Source organism: Marmota marmota, unplaced genomic scaffold (genome assembly GCF_001458135.2).
Source record: "Marmota marmota marmota unplaced genomic scaffold, marMar, whole genome shotgun sequence".
Classification (NCBI taxonomy): Eukaryota; Metazoa; Chordata; class Mammalia; order Rodentia; family Sciuridae; genus Marmota; species Marmota marmota.
This window is the reverse complement of record NW_026000019.1, coordinates 12,955,599-12,981,482: the sequence shown is the minus strand read 5'-3', so window position 1 is coordinate 12,981,482 and position 25,884 is coordinate 12,955,599. Positions and strand designations below refer to the sequence as shown.

The following is a 25,884-nucleotide window of genomic DNA, read 5'->3' as shown; positions in this document are numbered from 1 at the left end:
AGGAAAAAATGAAATACATGTGTGTTTTTCTGGTATTGTATTTCAGTCAACTTGGTGTTTCCAAAATTTAAAATGGTGTAGAATGAGAAGATGGTCGATTAGGGACTTGGAATGTGTTTATACATTTTGATCACTATTGTAAATGATGCTTATATATCTTGAAGTCTGATTTGTTTAGTCAGATTGAAATATGGTCATCTATTCTTCCTGTCACCAAATATAGTATATATTCAGACAGATCAGAAAATCCTTTAAAATTTGTTTATTTGATAGAGGCCAAAGGAAGATATAAATAATCTTATTGTAAACATAACAGTTTTCAAATTTTCTGTTTTTGTTGCTGAGAATAGAACCCAGGGGTGCTCTACCAGTGAGCTGTATCCCCAGTCCTTATTATTTTGAGACATGGTCTTGCTAAGTTGTTGAAGCTGGCCTTGAACTTGCCATCCTCATGCCTCAGCCTCCTGTGTTGCTGGGATTATAGGTGTGCCCCACCTGCACCTGACTCCCTCAACAAGATTAACATGTTGATTAAGAAAATAGTCTTTTATTGAAGGTGTCCTGCAGTATTATAAAGACCTTAGGCTAGAAATGTGGAGATAAATCCTCAGATATAGCTCTGATATTTACTTTTCACAGATGGTTAGTGGACAAGTGATTTTTTGAAGATTGAAAGACTGGAATATAATCATAGAGGAAAGTGGGACATATTTAGATTTTTGTGTGAGTTACTTATTAGGCTAAATTGATAAAGTTGTAATTTCACAGAGTATGTGCTTTGTGGGCTTTTTTTTTTTTTTTTTTAAGAGCAGTAAGAGCAGTGGTTCTCAAATTCTTTCCTCTCAGAACCACTTGAAATTCTTAAAAAGTACTGAGGATTTCAATGTCTATTAATATATACTCTATTAGAAACTAAAACTGAGAAATGTTTAAAACACAAGAGCAGGGTTGGGAATGTAGCTCAGTAGTAGAGGGCTTGCCTAGCATGTCTGAGACCCTGGGTTTGATTCCCAGTACCACAAACAACAACAAACATACACACATACAAATATCATTTTAAACAACAATAGCAGCAACAACAAAAACCCCACAAGACTATTCAAGAGCACCTTTTACCAGCCAGTAGAAACATAATAGATGACGTTGTGGTATTATTATGAAAATACTTTTGACATCTTTGATTCCATGAGAGGGTTTTGAGGATCCCAAGGGAAGTTTGGAGATGCCATGAAAAATCCCTCTCTAGTTCTATGAATCCCATAAGAGGTAAAAGAAACCATAGCAAGAGGATTTTCTGATACCTTTTCCACAGCAAAGAACAATAGAGAGAAAAAAAAAGTTGGCTTATCGGGATTTCATCTGATTCCTAACTCTACTTTCCTTTCTTTGAATTGAATTAGCAGAAATGTGGTCAGCTTGTCATTAAGGAGAAAAGAAATAACATTTATTGAGTGCTTAAGAACCAGGTGTCATCTGCTTTACATTATGTTATCTTCATTTAGTCTTTACAACAGTTCTGCAGGATAAATATTATCTTCATTTTACTTGAGGAGGTAACCCAGACTTAGAGAAATTAGTTAATTTGCTCAAGGCTATACACCTAGTAACTAAGTAGAGCCAGAATTTGAAATCAAATCTGTCAGACTCTAGAGCTCTTGTTTTTGTACAGGAATGGTAAATATATCAGTGGTGGTAGTAGTGGCAGTAACAGCCGATTATTTTTATTTACTTATTAGATATTTTTTTAGTTGTAGATGGACACAATACCTTAATTTTATGTATTTATCTATTTTTATTGTGGTGCTGAGGATCGAACCCAGTGCCGCACACGTGCCAGACGAGTGCGCTAGCACTGAGCCACAACCCCAGCCCTATTTTTATTTTTTATTTTTGAGAAAAGAACTAAAGCTGTTTATGCAAGCTTTTTATATAGGTTGTTATCACCGTTGTAGAAGAGGGAGACTGAGTCTTGGAGCCATTAAGTAACTGATTATGTTGATACTGCTAATTGTGGACAGTAGAATGAGATTGTAAGAGCTCCTACTATTAAGTCCTACATCATACTGCTTTATAAAAAGTAAATAAACCCATCTCTTTATTAATATATACATTTAGGCCTGTTCCACCTGTTCTCAAGCACCACTGACTGTTCTGTAGCATCTGTTTGGTAGGACGGTGCAATTATGGCTGGGTTATTTTTAGTTCCAGGTCTCAGCCTGCAGGGTTTGGAAGGTGGTACAGTGTGGTCAGTAGGATAGACTTCCCCTCTGTGACTTATATTTTCCTTAAGATTATCATAGTAACTATTACTGAACAAGCAACTGATAGAGGACCTTATGAGGATGAGACATAAGAAAAAGGCAATGAGATGTAGTGATAAGGGTGAAAAGAGGAAGCTAACAGTGGTTAAAGCTGTTGCTGCACTATAGTTGTGGCCTTAGGATTATAGGTCATGGAATGTTAGATCTATAAGGAACTTCCGAGAATATTTAGCTCAATTTTCCTTTTGTACTTTCATGGGAAATATAGGTCAAATAGATTAAGTGAATCAGGTCACGTGGCCTAGTTAGTGGTTGAATTAATACAGTCATACTGGTTCATTTTATTGCTTATTAATTTATAGCATATGTTAGTAGGTTGATAACACATTCAGACAACAGACTCTAAATCTAGACTGCCTGTGTTCATATTTCAGCTCTACCAACTTATTAGCTGAGTGATTTCAGGCAAATCATTTAACCTTTCTGTACCTCAATTTCCTCATCTGTAAAATGGGAAAAATAATAGTACAGTACTTATGAGACTGGTGTGAGGATTATATGGGTTAAAATGTGAAAAGTTCTTAAAGCAATGCCTGGTACATAGTAAAAGCAATATATTTGCTATTAAAATTATTTCTCATATAGAGCTCAGTGGCATTATATAATGATTGGGAACATTATTTATATGAGAGAAATGAGGCCTTTAGGGTGTTCAGTGTTGATTTTCTTGGAAAATGGTTTTATTGATTTTGGCTAATATTTCTGCTTATGGGTATGTTCATGTTAATAAATTGTTCTTAACCTTTTTGTGTGTAGTAAGAAAACCAGATGAGAACAGTTATGTAGCTGTTGTCTTGGTCAAAATTAGTTGTCCAGGTCATTTATAACTTGTATTCATTTTGATTATAGCCTGTGTCTTTGAATTCTTTTCTTTAAACAGGTGATATTCAGATGTATTCTTAAATATAGCTTAAGTGAGTTATTTGAATTTTTCGGGTATATCTAATTTTAGTTCTTTTCAATTTTCTAATGAAAATTTAATATTTAATTCTACAGTTAGTTTTAGAATTGCAAAAGACTTTCTCAACCCCTTTGTTTTATAGATGAATAAATTATATAGGGCAAGATATGTGGTCAGTCTTAAAATTAGCTGATAGCAAAACCTGGTATAGGTGTATTGGCCTTCTGCTTACTGCTGTTCCTTGCTGAGGCATATTACTGCCATATAAACATTTCTTTGCTTTTAAGTTTTAAGAATAAATTTTCTTTGTAAGACTCAGTAGGGATTTGAATGTTTTGGTAAATGATTGCTCAAATACTCTGCACTAATACATTTATCTGAATCTTATCATCCATTAGATCACATTAACAATATAAAATGGTTCTTCTGTATGCTAATTAAAAGACAGAGTGAATTATGAGATTCAGATGCCAACAGTGTTATTCTTTATTCACCTACATAGAATTAGCCATTATTCTATTTAGGTATGGTCACAAGTAGAAACACATATTAAGTGAGGAGACAGAACTAAGGAATTATGTAAGGTTTGAGAAGTCAGGTAGCAGTGAAAGGAAGATTTGGTTATACACCTGTGTTATACACTTGGTTATACACCTGTGTTTGACTTTTAGCACTGGTTACATGTGTTACCCCTTATACCCTAAATTGCCAAGCCAAAGTCAGGGCAAATACGTCTAGAGAATATCAGACTGTGTATTAAACCTGCTTATTAAGTATTCATGAATGTCTCTATTTTTTTTAAAAAAAGATAATAAAACAATAATGATAATAATAACTACAGCTAATGTTTATTGGGTGTTCTTGCGTGGCAGCCATTTTACATTTAATCTTTACCCTCTAAATTAGGTTTTGTTATCCCCCTTTTCAGAAGACCCTGAGTTTTAGACTAAGCTACCCAAAGTCATGTAACTAGTAAGTGGTAGAGCCCAGAATTCAAACACAGATGTGTCTTATTTCATAGACTGGGTTGTTAACATGCTGTTATACTGTTGAATCATGATAGGTGGTAGAGAGATAATAAGTGAGGTTTAGTCCTTGTATTAGAGGAATTCTTAACTTTGGGTTTTTAATCATAGTTTACTATAATTTTTTTATGGAGGAATAGCTAATTGATTTTGCCCTAGAAAGCAAAGCATTTATATTGGAAGTATCTATAGTAATGGTATATATAAATTGGATACTAGAGATAGAGTGTGGTTCTATCACATGGATAAGAGGAAAAAGGACATTGGGGGCAGTCTAGACAGAAAGAGCAAAGGCATATGTGGAAATATCCAGACATGGTTAAGGAAATCTGGTTCACTGGATATGTTGAAGAGCCAGCAGAATGAAGTTGGAAAGGAGCTGGGAAGGATCGGGGGATAGGGCTTAGAATATTATGTTAAGGAGTTTAAACATTTTCCTGGGTGTGAACTATAGAGGGTTTTAAATAAAAGATTAGGGAGAGGAATCAGTTCAAAATAAGATGTATGATTTTGAAGAGATCGACATCAAAGACAGGAAAACCAAATAGTATATCCAAAGATAATGAAGGCTTAAATTAAATTTTTAATAGATTTTTATATGTACTTTTTCACATTTTAACATTTGAAATCAGATTTTCTTCCAATTAATGCTATGTCATAGTTAAGTTGGTAAACTTTTTTCATTCTTAGAAGTATATATACACAACAATGATGTAAGTTACTAGTAGTATCTTAGATTTGGTGAAATGTGTTAGTAACAATATATAGCATCTCTTGAATGGTTACTGGGTGTCAGGAAGGTAGTAGATACAGTCATCCAGCATTTGTCACATTTAGTAACTCACATGAATGTGATCCTTACAATAGGCCTGTTGATGTATGTTTATATCCCATTTTATATAAAAAATATCATTTAAGTAGTTAGGCAAGGTCACACTACTAGTTCGTGGTGGAATCAAGATTATGAACCAAGGCCTGTGCTCCAGATTCCAATCTTTTATCATTTTGTAGGTTTTCTGTGCTGTGGTTCCATTGAGGTAAGAGAAGGGTTGAAGGGGAAGGATAGATTTAAAATAAATTTGGTAGTCAGAACTGTCAGGACATTTGCTACAGGGACTAATAAATACTCATGGAATTTGGATAAAAGGTACTATTTGAGATCAGCACAATTCTTGAGAACATTCTGGCTGCCAAGAAGCCTCACAGAATATCTTTATCTTGGTGAATTCACTGTGGTTCAAATTCTGATTAGAATTGGTCTTTTCAGTGACTCTAGATTGATGGGCTTGGGCAATAGTATTTAATAAGTGATTTACTGAATGTTATTAAGCTTACAAGGGAGTGATGTGCCAGTTTACTAATTCACAATGGGAAATGTACCTCATTCACATTCTAGGCTCAAATGTTTTTCTTATCACCAAGTTATTTCCCTGTTCCTTCCACTAACATACAAGGGAAGATGAATGATAACCAGAAAGTGACTGACTAAATATGTGATTAGAAAGGGAGAGTTAAGCACCCACTTACGTAATGCTGTCTGGCCAAGGTCCTATGGTGTTTGGATGGGTCAGGTTCTTGGTGGGATATCTTTTTCCCTGGATATAACACACACACACCATTTTCCCCATCATGTTAGGGAGAAATAAATGAATGAATGAATGAATGAATGAATGAATGAATTAATTCATTTTCATCATGTTGGGATTTGAACCCAGGGCCCCGTGCATGCCAGGTAAGTATTTTACCAGTGAGCATCCCCAGCCCCTGTATGATGCTTTTAATGTGCTGCCATTCTTATTGTTTTGAGACCTTCCTAACTCTGATCCCTGCCTTGTGTTTCTTTTTAAAAAAACCTTAATACTACCTGTATGGTTCCATTCTGTTTCATAACTCTGCATGTATCTTTTAATATATTGTATGTTGCTTTTAGAGTTTAGTTGGACTTTAAAAGACTAATATGAATTCTGATTTTATTACTGTTAGATGTAAGACCTTTCTGAGCTTCAGATTCTATGTGTAGAACAGTGTAAATGACCAACTTTCTCAACAATTGTGATATTGTAGGTATTTAATAAGTGATTTACTGAATGTTATTAAGGTTACAACGGAGTGATGTGCCAGTTTACTAATTCACAATAGGAAATGTACCTAGCATTCACATTCTAGGCTATATCTTCTAGGCAATAATAGTATGTTATTTTACTATCAAACCAGACCAGGCACTTGACTACTATAGGTTTTATCACTGGCAATCTTACTGTGTTCTTGATAGACAAACTGTAGAATATAATGGAGCTTTCTGAGATACAGAAAATGTTCTGAATCTTCATTTTCCAATATGTGGCCATTAGTTATGTCGCTTTTAAGTACTTGAAATATGGTTAATGAAAGAGAGGAACTGAATTTTTAATTTTAGCTACTCAAAATTATAATTTTAATAGCAACATGTCACTAGCAGCTACTGCATACCTCTAAAACGTAGATGGCTTACAACAAATTATCTCAATTTAATTTCCTTTTATTGCACTGTCTCTGTGTGTATACAATTTTTGGGTCATTCTGGGACTCCTAGCATCTGTGACAGCAGAGGCCAAGATTCTAGGCCTTTCTGTGAAATGCCTGTTCATCTGCCTCGAACCAGGGTCTTATTTCTAAAATGTTAAGTAGTGTTTCTCAAAAATGAGTACACTGACTGGTTTGGATATGACAAAAGGAGTTTGCTGATATATTCAGAACACAGTTGTTTTTTGCTTTCTTCTAGATTTTAAGAGGTTACGGGTGTTGAGACAAAACATAGGTACTCTTTGTTGATAAATTTGTCCAACTAATGGTAAGGAAGATAGGATGAACTTTTAGGAATGAATAGAATAAAACAAAAAGTTCTTTCAGGTTATATGAGATCTTCATATTTGAAGGTAATAAAGTAGCTTTAATTTTAACTAAATGTGTTGATTAAACTGCATTTTCTTCATTTTACTGGCTATGACACTTTTAAAAAACCAGTTTATTTCTCCAAATCTTGGTTTTCTAGTGCCTAAAGTGGGGATAATATTTACCTTGCAAGATTATAGTGAGGGGGCTGGGATTGTGGCTCAGTGGTAGAGTGCTTTCCTTGTACCTGCGAGGCCCTGGGTTCAATCCTCAGCACCACATAAAAATAAATAAAATAAAGATATTGTGTCCAGCTACAACTAAAAAATAAATATTAAAAAAAGACCATAGTGAGAATTAGATGTAATAATATCTGAAATACAGGAAAGCCTGATTTGATACATTTTATAGTTATTATTTTATATCAATAAAAATAGCCATGGAAATAACTTTTTTGTATATTTAATGGATATTTGTTTTAGTATGTTGATACTCAATCTTTTTGTATAACCAAACCTCTTTTTGGGGTCATGCATTTTCTTGAAAACCAAATGATTGTAGATGGACATTTAGAATTCATTTGGTATGTTTTGAATATGGTTGGACCTCAGAGGTTTATGTGTTGAAGGCATGGTCTCCAGTGTGGTAGTGTTGAGATGTTGGAACTTTTAAGAGGTGTGGCCTAGAGAAAGGGGGTTAGGTTATTGGGATCCTACCATTGGAAGGGATTAATGTCAATTCTCATAGGATGCTAATTAATTCCTATGAGAGTGATATTATAAAAAGAGCTAGCCAGGCTCCTGCCTGATTTACTGGCTTCCTTTCTCACCATGTGATTGTTTCCTCTTACATGTGCTCTGATCATGATACCATCTGCCAATGTTGTGATGTAACCAGAAGATCTTTACCAGAGCTCAGTAGTACTAGTTCCATGCTATTGCATCTCCAGCATATTCATTCCTAAATAAATCCATCTAAATAAATCTCTTTTAAAAATATAGTTCTTACCCTTAGGTATTTTGTTACAGAAATAAAACTCACCATTGCCTCAGAAACTGCATTGTGATTGTGACAAAATGAGTCACTTTATTTCATAGATTCTAAGAGGCACATTTCCCTCTTTCATATCCAAACACCATTAACATTGGAATGCATCTTACAGATGTCATAGTTTAATTGTACATAAAATAATGATACACCTTATAGTATAGTATAGTATAGTATCTATAGTATCTTAGATTTGATTAAACAATATTTTATTAATACAAACATCTTATATATTGTAATGCAGTAGCATATTTGTAGGAAACATTATTTGGCCAATAGATAATGGTTAGTTTATTAAAGGTTTGCAATGAAGTGGTCTGTTATGGCTTAGATATGAAGTATCCCCCAAAAGCTCTTGTATGAGACAATGCAAGAAAATTTAGAGGTGAAAGATTATGTTATAACAGCCTTAACCTAACTAGTGCATCAATCTACTGATAGGGATTAACTGGCTGGTAACTGTAGGCAGGTAGGACATGACTGGAGGCTATGGGTTACTGAGGGTATTCCTTTGGGATGTATATTTTGTACCTGGTGAGCAAATCTCTCTTTCTCTCTTTTTCTCTCTGCTTCCTGATTGTCATGGCCTAAACTGCTTTCCTCCTCTACATCCTTTTGCCATGGTGTTTAGCCCCACCTCAGGCCCAAAGCAACGAAGTTGGCCATCTGTGGCCTGAGACCTCTGAAACCATGAGTCCCCAAATAAACATTCCTCCTCTAAAATTGCTCATCATTTGGTCACATTGGCGAAAAAGCTGACTAAAACCTGGTCTGATACCCATTATATGGGTCTGGAGTTGTGGCTCAGTGGTAGAGCACTTGCCTAGCAGGTGTGAGACACTGGGTTCGATTATCAGCACCGCATATAAATAAATGCATAAAATAAAGGTTAATCAACTTCTAAAAATATTTTTTAAAATCATGTTTATAATCACATAGGAGATAACTTTGTAGAAATTTTTAATTATTTTTTGTTTTCTTTCAGAGAAAATGGCAAACTTTTACTAAGAGCATGAGAATGAATGTTGTGTCAGCTGTTCTATTTGAGCAAAATCAACATGCTTTACTAACCTGGATGAACTTTACTATATGTTAAGGAGGGCTGGAAGGCAAAAACATGAAGAACTTCTCTTGTATCTAGCAAATGAAAGAGTCTTGAATTTTGTACAAAAAGGGAAAATATAAATGAAAATTGGGAGAAATGAAAAGGGACTTTGTAGTTTGGTATTTCATGATCTGGAAATGCTATAAAATAATTCAGTAAAAATAACAACAGCTGACATTTAAAATTAGCTGAGAATCTGATCTTAGACACTTAGATTTTTACAAAAGTAAAGTCTGTGTGGTTTGTAAACATTTTGAATTTGTGCTTTGATAGATACTGTGGATTATAAAAGTTGAGGTAATTTTGCTGTCTGTCCTCAGAGACTTCATAGCTGGTACTGTAATAATGTAAGAATGAGCTATACAGACTTAATTAGTACAAGAGAGCATTTTGTTAAAGTTTTATTTTATTTTCAGAGTAAGATCCTTTGATAGAGAAGAAGCTGACTTAATCTTCTGTCAGATCTGTTCCAGTTCAGGAGTGTGACTGTGTGACTTTTCAAGGACATTTAAGTTAAATCATACTGTTGGTGACTTTGACATAGGAACGTGATTTTCTTTATTATTGCCAAATAAATCACTTGAATGTCATAGTATTTCTTTCCATAGTTTTTACTCATTATAGGAATAAAATTTGAACTACTTTGTCCGAGAAAAATCAATGATGTTGCTTATGATCTAATAACTACAAAAATGTCTTTCAAATCTAGCTTGCTATATTAATTATCTATTGTTGTATAGCAAGTCACCCCAAAACCTAGTGGCTTAAAACAGTAATAAACATTTCTTGTCTAACAGTTTTTGTGTAGCAAAAATTTGGGAGCCACTTAACTGAGTAGTTCCGGGTCAGGGTATTTTGTGAGGTTGCAGTCAAGATGTTTGCTGGGGCTATAAAGCCTGACAGGGGTGGAGAATCCAGTTCTAGGATGACTCAGATGGCTTGCATGTTTGTGCTGGCATTTTTCAAGAGGTATCAGTTCTTCACCACTGTATCTTTCCTTAGGGCTATTTGAGTTTTTTCATGGTTGGCTTTCCCCAGAGTGGGTGATCCTAGAGAGAAAGGTGAAAAACAGTGTTTTTTATGACCCATCCTTGGAAGTTGTATTCTGCCATTTCTGCAATAGCCATTTTTTAAAAAATGTGTGTGTGTATGTGTGTGTGTGTGTGTATATATATATACACACACACACACATATACACACATATTTATATATATTGTAGATGGACAAAATACCTTTATTTTATTTATTTATTTTTAATGTGGTGCTGAGGATTGAACCCAGTGCCTCACACATGCTAGATAAGTGCTCTACCACTGAGCCACAACCCCAGCCCCTGCAATATCCATTTAATTACATAGATCAGCCCTATTTAGTATTGAAGTGTTACTGCCAAAAGGAAAGAATCATCAGGGGGTCATCTCAGAGGCTGGTTATTACATAGAATATAAAAATCTAATAGTATAGGGAAGTTTTGGAAATAAATAGGAGAATATCAATATGTAAGAGACCAAAATAAGAGGTAAATTTTGAAATGTTGTTGTCTTTCTTGAAGAAGTATGAATTGTCAAAAGAGTAGTACTTGGTAATATCTGGGCAAAGGACTTTTAACCGTTAGTTGGTAAAATGGGAGTCTTATACCTTAGAGAGTAGTGTTAGTGTGTTTAAAATGCTTACAAACAATATCTGATAGTAGATGTTCAATAAATTAACTAGTATTACTTTTCTTGTTCATCAGTATTTGTGGCTATCGTATACTTAGTTGTCACATATATTCAGCCAGATCTAATCTAGCTTTGGCCCCATTGCCCTACTGAAACTAATTCTTGAAAGTCATCAGTGAGCAATGATCCTCAAATCTTATTACCTCTTTTTAATTATCTTGGTCTGTAAGCAGCTTTTGATAGTTTTTAATATGTCTTCCTTCTTAAAATGCTCTTTTACTTCCCAATGGCTTTTTTAAAAAATTGTGGTAAAATACATATAAAATTTATCATCCTAATCATTTTTAAGTGTACAGTTCAGCGGCATAAGTTTATTCATATTATCTTGGAACCATTACTATACATCTTTATAACTTTTTATCTTGTAGAAAAGAAGCTTTTCCCTTGTTAGACAACAATTCCCCATTTCCATCTCCCTTCAGCTCCTGATGTCCCCCATTCTACATTGTCTTTAGGGTATTGACTAAGAACCTTGAAAGTACCAATCGTACAGTATTTATCTTTTTGTGAGGGGTTTATTTCATTTAGAATAATGTTCTCAAAGTTCATGCATGTGTGGCATAATGCAGAATTTCCATTTTTTTGAGTGAATAATATCCATGCATCTGTTGTTCGATGCTTGGGTTGCTTCTGTGTTCTACTTTTTGGGAATAAGACTACCATGAAAATGAATATTTTAAACCCTGCTTTTAACTCTTTTGGGTATATATCCAGAAATGAAATTGCTGGCTCATATAGTATCTTTTAAAAACTCTTTTTGAAGAACAGCAAATATTATATAATATAAAATTATTAGTGTTTTTTTATACCATACTATTTTGATTACTATACCTATAACTTTGTAGTAAGTTTTAAAATCAGGAAGCGTAAGTCTTCTGATTTAGTTCTTTCTTTTAAAGATTGTTGTGGCTATCCAGGGTCTTTTGAGGGTCCCTATGAATTTCATTATAGGTTTTTTAATTTCTATAAAAAATATTGGGATAGATGATTCCACTGAATTCATAGAATACTTCTGGTAGTATTGACATTTTAACAATGTTAGGTCTTCCAGTCCAGGAGCATGGGATGTTTTCCATTTATTTATGTCTTCTTTAATTTTCTTTCAACAATGTTTTGTAGTTTTCTTGTACAAGTCTTTCACTTTCTAAATGCTTTATTTTAGTTTTTGGTATTATTGTAAATAGAATCAATTTGTTTCCAGGTTGTTATTTCAAATAGTTTCCTTTTCAAATTATTTTGTTAATATAGAAATGCAACTTATTTTTGCATGACTTTGTCTTTGACTTTGATCAGCTAGTTGCTGAATTCATTTATTAGTACTAATTTTGTGTGTGTGTGTGTGTGTGTGTGTGTGGAGTCTTTAGGGTTTTCTATATATAAGATCCATCTGCAAGGAGATCATTTTACTTTATTCTTGCCAATTTGGATGCCTTTTATTTCTTTTTCTTGCCTAATTGCTCTGGCTAAAACTTGCATTACTATGTTGAATAAAAGTGGAGGAAATGGGCATCCTTGTCTTGTTCCTGATCTTAGAGGAGAAGGTTTCGATCTTTCTCTTGTACTAATTAAATCTATATAACTCATTCTGACATTATTATAGTATCAGTTATAAAGTCTGTGAGGACAGAGAGCAATTTTACTTCAACTTTTATAGGCCACAGCATCTCTCAGAGCACAAGTTCAAAACATGTTTGTAAACTGCACAGACTTTCTTATTGCAAAATCTAAATGTTTAAAATCAGCTTCTCTGCTAAAATTTTAATGTCAGCTCTTGTTATTGAATTATTTTATAGTATTTCCAGTTCATTAAAAACAGGAAAGTATCCTAATTAGAATAAGTTATACTCCATGTTGTGTGTAATATGTCAAATTATACTCCACTGTCATGTATAACTATAAAGAACAAATAAAAAAAAAAAACAGGAAAGCAATTTTAATCAGTATAGCTATAATGGGAAGACAAGAGCACCAGCATTTCCAGCCTTTTCTTTGGGAATACTGACATAAACTCCAAGATTATATATAAAAAGGGACTAGAAGTGTAAACCTTCTTGGTCAAATTATGGTCTGGTTGATCATTATTTCAGGATTGGTTAAGCAGTGATAAGTAAGTTGTCTGGGGTATAGTTTTGCATCATCACAAGATGTTTATTGATCAGACCTGTTGTTCCTGGAATCCAAGGTGACTGACTCAAAGCAAAGGAAACAGATCCAAAATGAGACAGATGCTAGAGTTTTTACATTTGCAGGCCCAAGGTAAGAGAGTTTTTAGCAAAACCAGTTCCAAGTCTTTGTTACACAATGAATGATTACAGCATAGATCCCTGACATTTGTAGGGTTAGTGTCCTTTTGGCCTGTGTTTGTACCCTGGTCCAGGAACATGTGCACAACTACCTGCCATAGGGCCAGGAGAGAGGAATGAATAGCTTCTGCTGTGCTAAGCGACAAAATTGATTAGGATTCACTCCAGTTTACTATCTAAGCCTTCAGTAGACTCTAGAGTTCCAAAATAGTTATGACAGACAGATTTTGCCATTGAAGTTGTGTAGACCAGTGCTTCCTACTCCATCTTCTCAGAATTTCTTGGAAATTAGATTTAAAACAGTGTTAAGGAGAAGTTGTTTCAAGTGGAAGCAATATTTGTAAACAAAGATACAGATGGAAGAACTATTGAGGTTCTAAATAATAATTCATTTTGGCTTGGGAGTCACATTGTAAAAATGAAAAAAGTTAGTCAAATTGTAAAAATGAAACCGGTTTGGAAGATAAACCTGGAAAGATGTAGAGTGGAGATCATTCTGAGTGACTTAAAAGCCAGTATGGACTTTATTTTTGTGAGCAGAAAAATCAGACTAGTGCTTTGGTATTTTTGGAAAGATTGATTTGGAAGTAGATTTAAAAAAAAATTTTTTTTTAGTTGTAGATGAACAAAATACATTTATTTAATTTATTTGTTTTTTATGTGGTACACAGGATTAAACCCAGTGCCTCATATGTGTTAGGCAAGCACTCTGCCACTGAGCCACAATCCCAGTCTGGCAGCAGTTTTTAAAAAGTGTTAAAGAAATGAAAATTTATAGGTGGGTAAACCAGTTGAGAGTCTGTTGAATTAGTTTAGATAAAAGTATAGAAGAGAATGAATGCAGGAGAAGTTTTGGTAGCAAAATTGGCTGAACCAGATCTGTAAATGCACAAGTGAAAATAAGAAAAATTTAAGAATGTGCATTCCTCTAGGATAGAGACCTTTATTTTCCTCATGATATGTTTCAGCTGTTTAGAACAATGCCTGGCACACAGTAGGGACTTTATAATTTTTTGTTGGAATGAATGAGACCATGAGCCACATTCCCAGTTTGGGATTATTCACAATGAGATTATGAATTTGTGATTTGGATACTGGTGATGACATTAATAGAAATAAAGATCATGGGTACATCAGGTTTTGGGGGAAAATTCTGAACATTGTGAATTTGTGCTACTGGATATGTAGCCAAGGAAATACATTCAGGGATGTCCATATGGAAATAGTGAAAACCATGTTGGGGGGGCGGGTGTTAAAGTATATAGTGCAGAAATTTATAAATGTGAATATAACATATTCCAAACTAGTTCATCTTATTACAAATTATGTATATTTATATATTTAACATACATTTAATTTAATAAAGTCAATACAATTTAATGTTGTAACAACTTTTTTTTTATCAAATTTTTTTTTATTGGTTGTTCAAAACATTACAAAGCTCTTGACATATCATATTTCATACATTAGATTCAAGTTGGTTATGAACTCCCAATTTTACCCCAAATACAGGTTGTAACAACTTTTGCATATTGAATTGCCTCTTACTGTGTACTTTCAAATGCCATAAAAATTTTTTAATGTGTGTGATGTTTTATAATACTGTAGGCTTTAGGTTAATGTACAAAAGCACTTTTCAATTAGTATGATTATAAGAATTTATGTTAGGTTTTTATTGATGTTGAGGATTATTTCTATAGCCAAAACAGATTATTTTTGTTAAGGGATAGAAATGAATATAATTTAAGATGTTGAATTGTGTTCTATATGTGTAGTATGAATTGTAATGCATTCTGTTGCCATATATAACAAAAATTAAAAAAAAATGTTGATTCTTGTACAGGACACGAGAAAATGCTAGATTACTGCTTTTGAGGTTTATAATTTGATTTACAGATTGCCTTCTGTGTTTTAGCATCAGGAAAACACTTAATATGTAGATGACGAGATAAACTATGTTAGATGTAATTGACTTGCACATTAGTCACAGACTATCCAGTATTTCTGGTGAAATAAACCTAAAAGGGAATGCAAAAACAGGAAATGGAAACTGAAAAAGAGATAATTGGAGAATTTTTCTAGGGGCCTGTAGGTCAGCATATAAAATATATATATTTTTAAGAATATATCTAAATTTCTATTTAAGGGCTGCATTTGGTAAATTGATTCAGATAAAAATGTGTCTGTAAATTTCATCATATTGGGAAATATTATTAATGGGTTATGACTACTTTGTTTATGAAAACAAATATTCCTTGCTCTTCTTCAAATGTCTGTTGTTTATTTTATTGTCTATTAATCCACTAGATTAATGTGCTGAGTTTAAATGAATGTTGAAATGACAAGTTAAATATTTTGTGTGTGTGTGTGTGTGGTGCTGGGGATTGAACCTAGGGCCTTGTGCATGTGAGGCAGGCACTCTACCAACTGAGATATATCTCCAACCCCAAGTTAGATATTTTTATTGATGGCAGTGATAATATTTATAATATGTTATATATGAGCCTAATGGGGAAGTAGGAAGTAGGTCTGTGAAAGCGCTCTGTGTTCTGGAAAGGAGATTAGAGATGATCTATTTTGGGTTATTAAAAATTAACAGCATTAAGAAATTTATTTTAATGTTCTCATTAAACATACATGTTAAGTTTGAACTATACCCATTTATATTATATTGTACAAAGTTTAAATTTTTTTATATTGAATAATCTAATTAGGAGATGTTATAGAAAGAAAGCATACTCAACTGGAATCTGCATATATTTTCTTCAGGAGTCTGTAGGTTTCCTATGAGAACTAAAAATATTTTGTGGTTACATAATTTATCATCTGAAAATAAAATAAGAACATATTCTAGGTCATCTAGATTACTATTTTATAAACTAGCAATGCTAGGAGATTGCAATGTCTATGTTTATGCTTGTTGCATCATATTAGCTCCATGTTTTACTATACTACTAAGAGTTGTTAACAACTGGTGACTTGGGGGTATAGCTGAATTTAAGAATGCTTGCCTAGTATTTGTGAAGTCTGTGTTCCATCCTCAGCACTGCAACAACAGCATAACTGGTTGAGGCATATCTCATGCATGATTGATGTATTCCTGCCATAGCCCATGGGATGATGTAATTTGTCGTAGTTCAAATTCTGTTATTAGCTAACATTTTTTTCAGCATATTTTTATGTTCTAGGCAATGTCCTAAGTACTCTTCATGTATGATTGTGAGTCAAAATTAGTATAAGAATTAATGTTTTAAGAGTTTTTCATTCTTAATATAGATCTGTAAGCTATGTGTATTCACTATTCCTGTTTTACAGATGAGGCTATTGAAGTACAGAGATAGTTATTTTCCTAGGTTTGCACAACTCCTAAGTGTTAAGAGTTGTTTTTCATACACATTTTCTGACCCCAAAACTTCTAACCACTCTGCTGTGCTGCCTTACTGTATAGTTAAGTGCTTAGAAAATTATTATCAAAGTAGGATAGGCATTCCAAACTCAAAAGAAGGTATATTTGTGTCAGTCATCACTTTCAGCTGAGTGCAGTGGTATACACCTATAATTCGAGCCATTTGGGAGGCTGAAGCAGGAAAATCTCAAGTTTGAGGCCAGCCTCAGCAATGTAGGCTTTAAGCAATTTAGTGATACTCTGTATCAAAGTGAAAAATAAAAAGAGCTGCGGATATAAGCTCCTGGGTTCAATCCCCAGTACCAAGAAACAACAACAGATTGTGAATCTTTTTCCTTTATGTTAATATTATTGGTAGTATAGTATTGGTTTGTGGCTATTTTTATTTATTTAATTTGTAAGATTTTACTGTTAACATGAGTTGTTTTAAGCACTAGGAATTTTGTCCTAGTTTATGTTTATATAGATTTCAATAACAAAAATAATTTATCACTTGAAGGGAGTCAAATGATATGAAAGATTGCTTTTAAGCCTTTGAAAATCAAAAAACTTCAGGAATGCACATGAATTCATATTGACTTATATAAATTCAGAGTTTTATATAAAGTATTGGATTTTCTTAAAGTAAAAATGAATTGAAGAAACTCCTTTGAATTCCCAGTGTAGGTAAGTGCTTTGAATGGACTCATAGATGAACAGTCCATAAGTACTAATGTAGACAATACCCGGGAGGTTTTTTTTTCCTTGTTCCTGATGTGGACTCTCTCTTATCACAGGCTATAGAATGGTCCTATATATGGAGTTCTCTAGACAGTGTTACTACCAGAAACATAGAATGTCTCTTATATCAGCAGAAAATGAAGTAGCAGAAATGAGTTGCCAGTGATTTCGCCGAAATTTGTCTTGATTTCATTAATCTGAATGAAGACTATTGTAATTTGTCTTTTTTAAAAACTTTAATTTACTTGAACTTAATTTGGTAAGCTTTGCTTTTGCAAATTTAATTCATTTTCATCACATGTCAGAAATTCTACTTAGTGTGCTTTGTGAATCCTTTTTAATTTTCTCCAGAGAGGAAACTCTTTTGAATTCAAGAACTATTAAGCTCCTACTGTATACAAGTCACTTTGCTTGTTGACAGTTTATTTGGTTCCTGTTAGCATTATTTAATTTTGGCACACATTCCTGTTATACCGCACAAATAGTAAATCTTCATTCAGACATTTGAGCCTCTGATATTACTTGTTGGGATAGATTTATTTCTGTAACTATTCTCTGGCTAGTTTTTTAAAATTCTTTTTTTCCTCATATTTTTCTATTACTTTTTTTAGTTGTAGAAATTTGTTCTGCATTCAGCAACCTTTTACTCATTTATCCTCTTGAAATAGCCTGTCAGAGAACAGTAATCTGACCATACTCTACCTGTATAGGACTTTGATATAAAATTTAAATCTGTCAACTGAATGAAAGAAAGACTTTTTTTTAATGTTTGATAAGCTCTTTAGAAATAACTCCTTATTTTAATCTAGAAGTTAGCGGTCCCTGAGACATAAAATTGTAAAGAAAATACTGAGTGTGTATGTAACGTTCTTAAAAGAGGTTCCAGATTTTTGTTACTGTCACCTAGGGTTGATTACAAACAAGTTTAAGAATAAGTGCTTGGTAAAAAAGAGAATAATTTTAAAATGTAATCTTAGAAAATTTGTGTTTGACTAATAAAGGTTTTCTAAAGAGTTATAGTGTGGTATAGTGTTTTGTGTCACCATTTCTTTTAACATCAAATGCGTTTCTTTTTTGACAGCAACAGCCAGGTCTCCAACAGCAACTGTGTGTCTGACAATTCAGTTCACTTCAGACATTACCTACCTGTTGTTAGCACAGACTCCATAGATTAGTAAGGGTTCTTTATAACTGTCCCTGTTTAAGATGTAAGCTACAACTGGGGTGCCAGACTTCTGCCTGACTGACTGCAAATATGGGGATTCCCAGAACTCTCCCTCAGATTTGACAATTTGCCAGAATAATTCCCACAGAAAAATACTGAGTGCAACAGATGGATTATAAAAGGGACAATTTTGAAACAATCTAATAGAAGAGAAGCATAGTGCAAGGTATAATGGTGAGTATGGCATAAGAGCTTCCATGCACACTTCTCACCTTGATGTGTTCACAAACATGGAAGCTCTGTGAACCTTGATGTTCAGAGGCTTTTATGGAGGTTTCATTATACAGACTTGAAATCATTTCTGTTAGTGATTGAATTCTATCTCTAGCACCTCTTCCTTCTTCAGAAGTTTGGTTGTGGGGCTTAAGTTGTAATATTCGAATATTTTTTTTTTGTTCCAGGTATTGAACTCAGGGGCACTCAGCCACTGAGCCACATCCCCAGCCCTGTTTTGTATTTTATTTAGAGAGAGGGTTTCACTGAGTTTCTTAGCACCTTGCCTTTGCTGAGGCTGGCTTTGAACTCCCTGGGATTAACAGGCGTGAATCACTGTGCCTGGCAAGTTGTAATGTTCTAATCGCTTGTTTTTTCTGGTGGCCAGTCCTTATCCAGAAGATATCTGGGGTCCCTCCCACCATTGATCCATTTCATTAGTAAAACAATACATTCCAAAGGTTTTAGGAGCTCTATGCCAGGAACTGGACACAAAGACCAAATATTTATTTTCTATTATACCACAGTTGCATTACTACATTGCCTTAAATTCTATAGAGTGAATCTTATTGAATATTTTTAATTTAAATATATGTAACATTAAAACGTTATAGATGTATACTTTTCCTACAAACTTTCATAAAATGAGTTAGAATGAACAGACATGAATTGATTTAAATACTTTAATTTTCATTGGAAATCTTTTTACTGTACATTGTTAGGCTTAGTTAGTCATGGTACTAACAGGTTGATCACTAACTGAAAACAAATAGTAAATTCACTTGGAAAAATGTTATTGGACTTGAATACTTAAAAAAAAAAGTAGATTGTAAGTAGATTACCCTGAAGATTTACTTCTTCCTTTTTGGTGCATATGTGCTTGAATAACTGTACACCAGTGGTTCTGAGGAGGGGCAATTTTCCTTCCCAGGGGATATTTGATATTTGGTAATCTCAAAACTAGGAGGTGATATCTAATGTGCCTCGAATCACCAGGGATGCCCCTAAAAACTCTAGAATGCACAACACTCCCTACCCCTAAAGAATAAAGGTGAAGGAACCCTGCTATAGGTCCTTTGGGGAATTGTCAGTGTTTAGATTGTATTCGAAGCAATGGTACTGGATAAAGTCACTAAGCTTTTGACTAACCTCTCAGCCTTGGAGCCTTATCTACTCATTGCTTGAGCCATTTTGATTGATAGGGAGAACTACTTCTTACACCTTTGCCTAACTACTTCTTGAGAGAAAAAACTGTAACTATCTAAATTATTTAAATATGGTTGTTAACTAAGAAGGAAACTATAAAACCTGTAATATCTTTATAGTTCTAAACTCTTCTGGAGGACCTTATAGAACGCTACTGGAAAGTAGAGATGAGAATTTTAAAGATATGTTGTATAACAGTGTGAATATACTTAACACTACTGAATTGTACATGTAAAAATGGTTAAGAATTTTATGTTATATAAATGTTACTTACCCACTCAAAAACTGTATTTGTGTCCAGTTCTTCACATTTTCTTATGCAGTCCCCAGGACTTTTGCTCTCAGTTTATTTCATTATTTTTTCTTAGTCTAAAGGGCTTATGATCTCTCAGGTGATTTTTTTCATTCGTTTCCAAATGCCCTTTAATTTTAAAGTTTACAAATTGGCTCTCTTGTTAAAGATTGGATAATATTTAATGGATTAGTAAAGTTAATTGATGTATTTCATTAAATTCTCAATTTAAGGAGCTATAAGTAGTCATTATACTGGATATTGGAAAAGAAGTAAATATGTGTATTAAGAATTGTAATGAAAAAAAAAAAAAAAGGATAGCATTACCTTAGACAAGGTAGAGGGAAGTAAAAGGAGGGGAAGGCATGGGATATGGGGATAAGAAAGATAGTGGAATGAAACAGACATTATTACTTTATATATGTATGTGACTGTATGACCAATGTGATTCTACAACATGTATAATCAGAAAAATGAGAAATTATATCCCATCTATGTATGATATATCAAAATATATAAGTGCATTCTACTGTCATATATAACTAATTAAAACATAAATTTTCTTTTTTAAAAAAGAAGTGTTTAGCTTCAGATGCTTTTGATATAAACTCTACTACTTATTTCATGTATTGCTTTTCTTTCTTTCTGATAGGCTTTCAAGGAAATGCTGTATTCAGCTCAGGACCAGGCACCTTCAGTGGAAGGTAAGATGAATTACCCTTTAGGGTTAGTGACATAAAAGCTTTTTTAAAGGAAAGCTGTGATAAACGGCAAAGTCTGAAACCAATATATCTTTACCCATTGTCTTTTTTGCTTTTGATAATGTGATCCATTTTTTTCTAATTCGTATTTACCTATGGTGAATCTTGTATTATGCTTGTATGTTATCTGAGAACTGTGACTCATTTATTACTTTAATCAAAGTTTTATCTATGTCTTGCTTCCATCCTTCAGTGTATTTTTATATCTGTCCTCCATTTAACCATCAATCTATCCTTCAGTGAATCATTCATTCATAATTAGTTAGGGCAGCAAGTTTTTCCTTTGTATGTACTACCTTTAGAGTGGGACTAGTAAAACAATGGAGGATGTTTACTGGGTGTATGTGTGTGTAAGCAAGCATGTGCATAGTTATAAAACAACTGACATGAAAGCAGTGGTTACCTCTCCAATTATCTTTATTAAATCTTTTCTTTTTCGTTACCTCAGCTTCTACTCACTAGCTTATTATTTACAGGGTTAAGTTTTGATAGGTTTGGAGAGATGCATGTAAAAGTTGTATGAGTTCTGTATCAGGAAATAATTAGGAACTAATTTAGAAACTATGCTTGAGAGAGTGTTCCTTCTGAGGCTGGATATTCTTTTAAAAGTATGCATCAGATTTTTTAAGGGGAATGATGTGAAAACATATTTGTTAAGAATATTCTTACAGTGCATCCTGGATAATATTTTTATGAGAGCTCACTAGTATTCTTTGAAGTCATTCTGGGGGCATGCTACTAGAGGCTTATTTTTTATGACATATGATAGATGATTAAAGTATTTGATAAGACTATAGCTCTATAAATATAAATCTTGTTTAATGACACAGAAATACATGTTTTTTATCTTGAAACATTCTGAATTAAAAATGTGCTTCTTCACAGCATGTCAAGATTTTATCTCTTACTATTATAAACCAGCTAGGTATTGGCAGCAAGGTATTAGTTTTATAAGATGTCACTTACTTTTGGATTATAATGTATTTATTTCTTCAACATTTAACTCAAGACACTTGAGATTTGAAAATATTTAGTTTTTTACTGAATTCTCTCTTAGTACTTAGGTACTGGGGAATGAATCCAGGGGGACTTTACTACACAGTTACATCCCCAGCCCTTTTTTATTTTTTATTTTTGAGTTAGATCTCACTGAGTTGCTGAGGCTGGTTTTGAATTTGCCATCCTCCTCCTTAGCCTCCTGAGTAGCCAGGATTACAGGTGTGTTCTATCATGCATGCCTGGCTGAAAATAGAACTCTTAATTGCAGTATTCATTTGACATTAGAAATATTAAAAATTTTCAGTGACAAAGAACAGTAGAAAATAAAGCTTTTGTATTTTTTACCTTTTTCTTCTTCTTCAATGGTGTATGAGTTACTTTATGGAATTAATTTACTTGGATAAATGTTCACACCTTTTTTTGGTGGTGGTGGTTGTGGTTGGGGGAAATGATCTGCCCTCTTCTCTCCCCAAGGATACTTTTGAACTCAGATGTATAAAATTTATATATTATATTCAAATCTATTTTTATTTTCACTCTGAATTAATTTCAAGGGAACTTTTAAATTTCCTTTTGCCATCTTTAAGTGTCTTGGGCTAGGGGCACAATTCAGAAGTAGAAAGCTTGCCTAGCATGCCCCAGTTCAATCCCTAGCTCTAGAGGAAAAAGGTAGCCTCTTTTATTTGGAAACATTAATATCTTTCAATGTTGATTTGTGATGAAAACATGAAACTCTTTAACACTCAACTTAGGTCACAGAATTGAAACAAAAAAGTCACTGATATTTTTAATTAAAAGGGATTTTAAGAGATCATTTTAGATTTGGGCCTTCTGGGACCAAGTGAAGGTTTCATGGCTTAATAATGACAGGATTACTGTTGATCAATTTGTCATCAAAAGAGAATTTTAGAGGTTAAACCTTTTAGACGCCTAAGACTTTTTTTGTATGTTGATTTTACCTATTTTCCCAAATGTTATCTTTGAATAAAATTTTTAATTGTACATTTCCTTGAATTTCTGTATTTTTAAAAAGTTTTTATAAGCATTACTTTGCATGGTATTAGACTATTTAACTTATTAGTTTAAAAAAAGCTAATTTTATCTTTTAGGACATAAATTGACGGAATGCATATGGTTTTTACACCAATATAAAATTGAAAAACAGTAAGTTGAACCATTGTTAAGTTGGGGACTATCCATAACTTATTTTTTTAGTTTCTGTTTGTTATCAATACATAGAAATAAATTGATTCTGTAGTATGAAAAAGAAAATACAATGTCATTTACAACTTTTCTAAATAAAATGAAACATTTAATTGTAAATCTTACAAAATATGCACAGAATTGGTAATTATAAATTACTGATGTAAAAAAAAATCACAAAAACCTAAATAAATGGAGACATGTCATGTTACTGGAGAGGAAGACTCAAAATAGTAGACTCATTTCTCCCCAAACCTATCTGTAGTTTCTAGATCGAAACAAGTTTATTCAAAAATTGAGGGGGAAATGCTGGGGAATGATATTAGCCAAATTTTATTATTACCTTGTGTACATATATGAATATGTAATAACAACTCCCATCAATATATACAACTATAATGCACTAATCAAAAGTGAGGAAAGAATATAATAATAAAAAAATTTCTAAATGTTCATTAGGAGCAAGAAAAGTAGATTATTCTTTCATTGTTGATGAAAATAAAAAATTGTATAATTACTCCAGAAGAGTCTACATCAGTATTTTCCAAAATTAACATACTGTCCAGCATTTGTTCTCTTCAACATTCGTCACAAAGGAGTGAAAACTTACGTTTACATGAAAACCTATATATTAATATTTGTACCAACTTTATTCAAAATTCCCCCAAAATGAAAAATAAAAATAACTGAATTTTAAAATAAATAAATTGATTTCTGCTAACTTTATTACTCCATATAGTTCCCAGAAGTAGTGTATTTTATCTAATTCTATAATTAGATAAAATACATTAGGTAACAATAGGTAGAGAGTTTAAAACAAGGAGAACATGAAAATGAAGATGAAATAATGATAGATTAGATACCATCAGTTCCTGGAAGAAAAGAAGAATATCGGGTTAAAAAACTAAGGAAATCTAAATAAATGATGGACTTTAATAATAAGGTACCATTTTGAATCATTAATTTTGACAAATGTATCATACTCTTGGAAGATGTTAATGATAGGGGAAACTGGGTAGTGAACGTATGGGAACTCTCTGCTATCTTTGGAATTTTTTGGTAAATCTAAAACTGTGCTTAAGTAAATACTTTATTTAAAAAGAAAGTAGATACTATAATGATTTATATAGTTGCCAGAAGCCAATTGTAAATTTAACTGAATTTTTAGAGTTCAGAAGATAGAGGAGAACATGATTTCAAAATTCACATAAGGGGGCTAGGGTTGTGATTCAGTGGTAGAACACTTGCCTGGCATGTGGGAGGCACTGGATTTTCAGCACCACATATAATAAATAAATAAAATAAAGGTCTGTCAACAACTAAAAATAAAATAAAATAAATGTGTGAGGCCCTGGATTACAACTCCAGGACTGGGGAGGAAAAAAAGTTAGGATACAACTATACCTTAAAAGAAATTCATACAAGGTAAATTTATACCAGCTCCTCAGGAAAGGTCAGCTTTTACTGAACCTGAGATTTAAGAAACATTCTTGCTTTGGTTTGTGTGATAATAGTATCTCCAATAACAGTTTTACAAAAAGCATGCAAGAAGGCTGGCTTCTTGTAATTCAAAGAGGTAATATAAAAACTTACCGTGACCTGAAATTCCTCATCTGGTCCTGTGCCAACCATTTCATTTTCTGCATTTCTTCCCTTGTATGTTAGGATCCTATCACATTGCTTTTCTTTTTGTATCTAAATCAGGCTGAACTTACCCTTGCATTAGAGCTTTGCTCTGTCCCACTCTTGAGAATCATTAGAGTGTTCATGGCTATATCCTTCAGGAGCCTTCTGAATATCTAGTCTAACGTAGTCAGTCACTCAATCATATTATGTTACATCACCTTGTTTCATTTATTATTTTTTTTCCATAGCATTTGCCACTTTCCAGTCTCTTCTGTAGGTATGCATGTTTTCAGATTGATTTATTAATTCTGTATCTCTCTGGAATATAAGTGTCTTAAGGCCAGGGATTTAAAAAAATATTTTTTAGTTGTTGATAGACCTTTATTTTTTATTTATTTATATGTGGTGCTGAGAATCGAACCCAGTGCCTCACTCATGGCCAGACAAGCGCTGTACCACTGAGCCACAGTCTCAGTTCCCAAGACCAGGGATTTTTATCTTTTAACTGTTTCATATCTAGTATCTCAAAGAGGCATGAAGTTTATATATTTACTTCTTAGCACATCAATGAGTAGTAATAAAAATGAATCCTTACATTCAGTCTTACATGAAGCCAAAGTATTGTTTATTTTAAAAAGAGTAAATTAACCTGACTTCTTTGTGGTTTTGTTTTTTTCTTTTTTTCATTTAAAAATTCTCCTGATCTAACACTTTGTGGTATAGCATTTTATCTGCTGACTGGATGGTTAAACATATTGTTGCTGAACCTGTAATTTCAAAAGGTAGTATTCTTTAAAATGAGTAGATGATGTGAGATCCTAGTTTTAAAGTTTTGTGTTTTTGTAGCATTGTGTTGTTTTGATGCCAGGCCATGTTGAGAAACCTTATTCTGCAAACTGTTGAGGGACATGTTTTTTTTTTTTTTTTTTTTTTAAAAA

General features: G+C 33.1%; 1 protein-coding gene across 1 annotated transcript in view; it reads left to right on the top strand.

Moving 5' to 3' along the window:
• Xpr1 (xenotropic and polytropic retrovirus receptor 1) overlaps positions 1-25,884 on the top strand; it is a 172,470-nt gene that overhangs the window by 6,577 nt on the left and 140,009 nt on the right. The window contains exon 2 of the mRNA XM_015491740.2: positions 21,010-21,061. Within this exon, the coding sequence (XP_015347226.1) occupies positions 21,010-21,061 (52 nt within the window). The remainder of the gene's footprint in view (positions 1-21,009; positions 21,062-25,884) is intronic.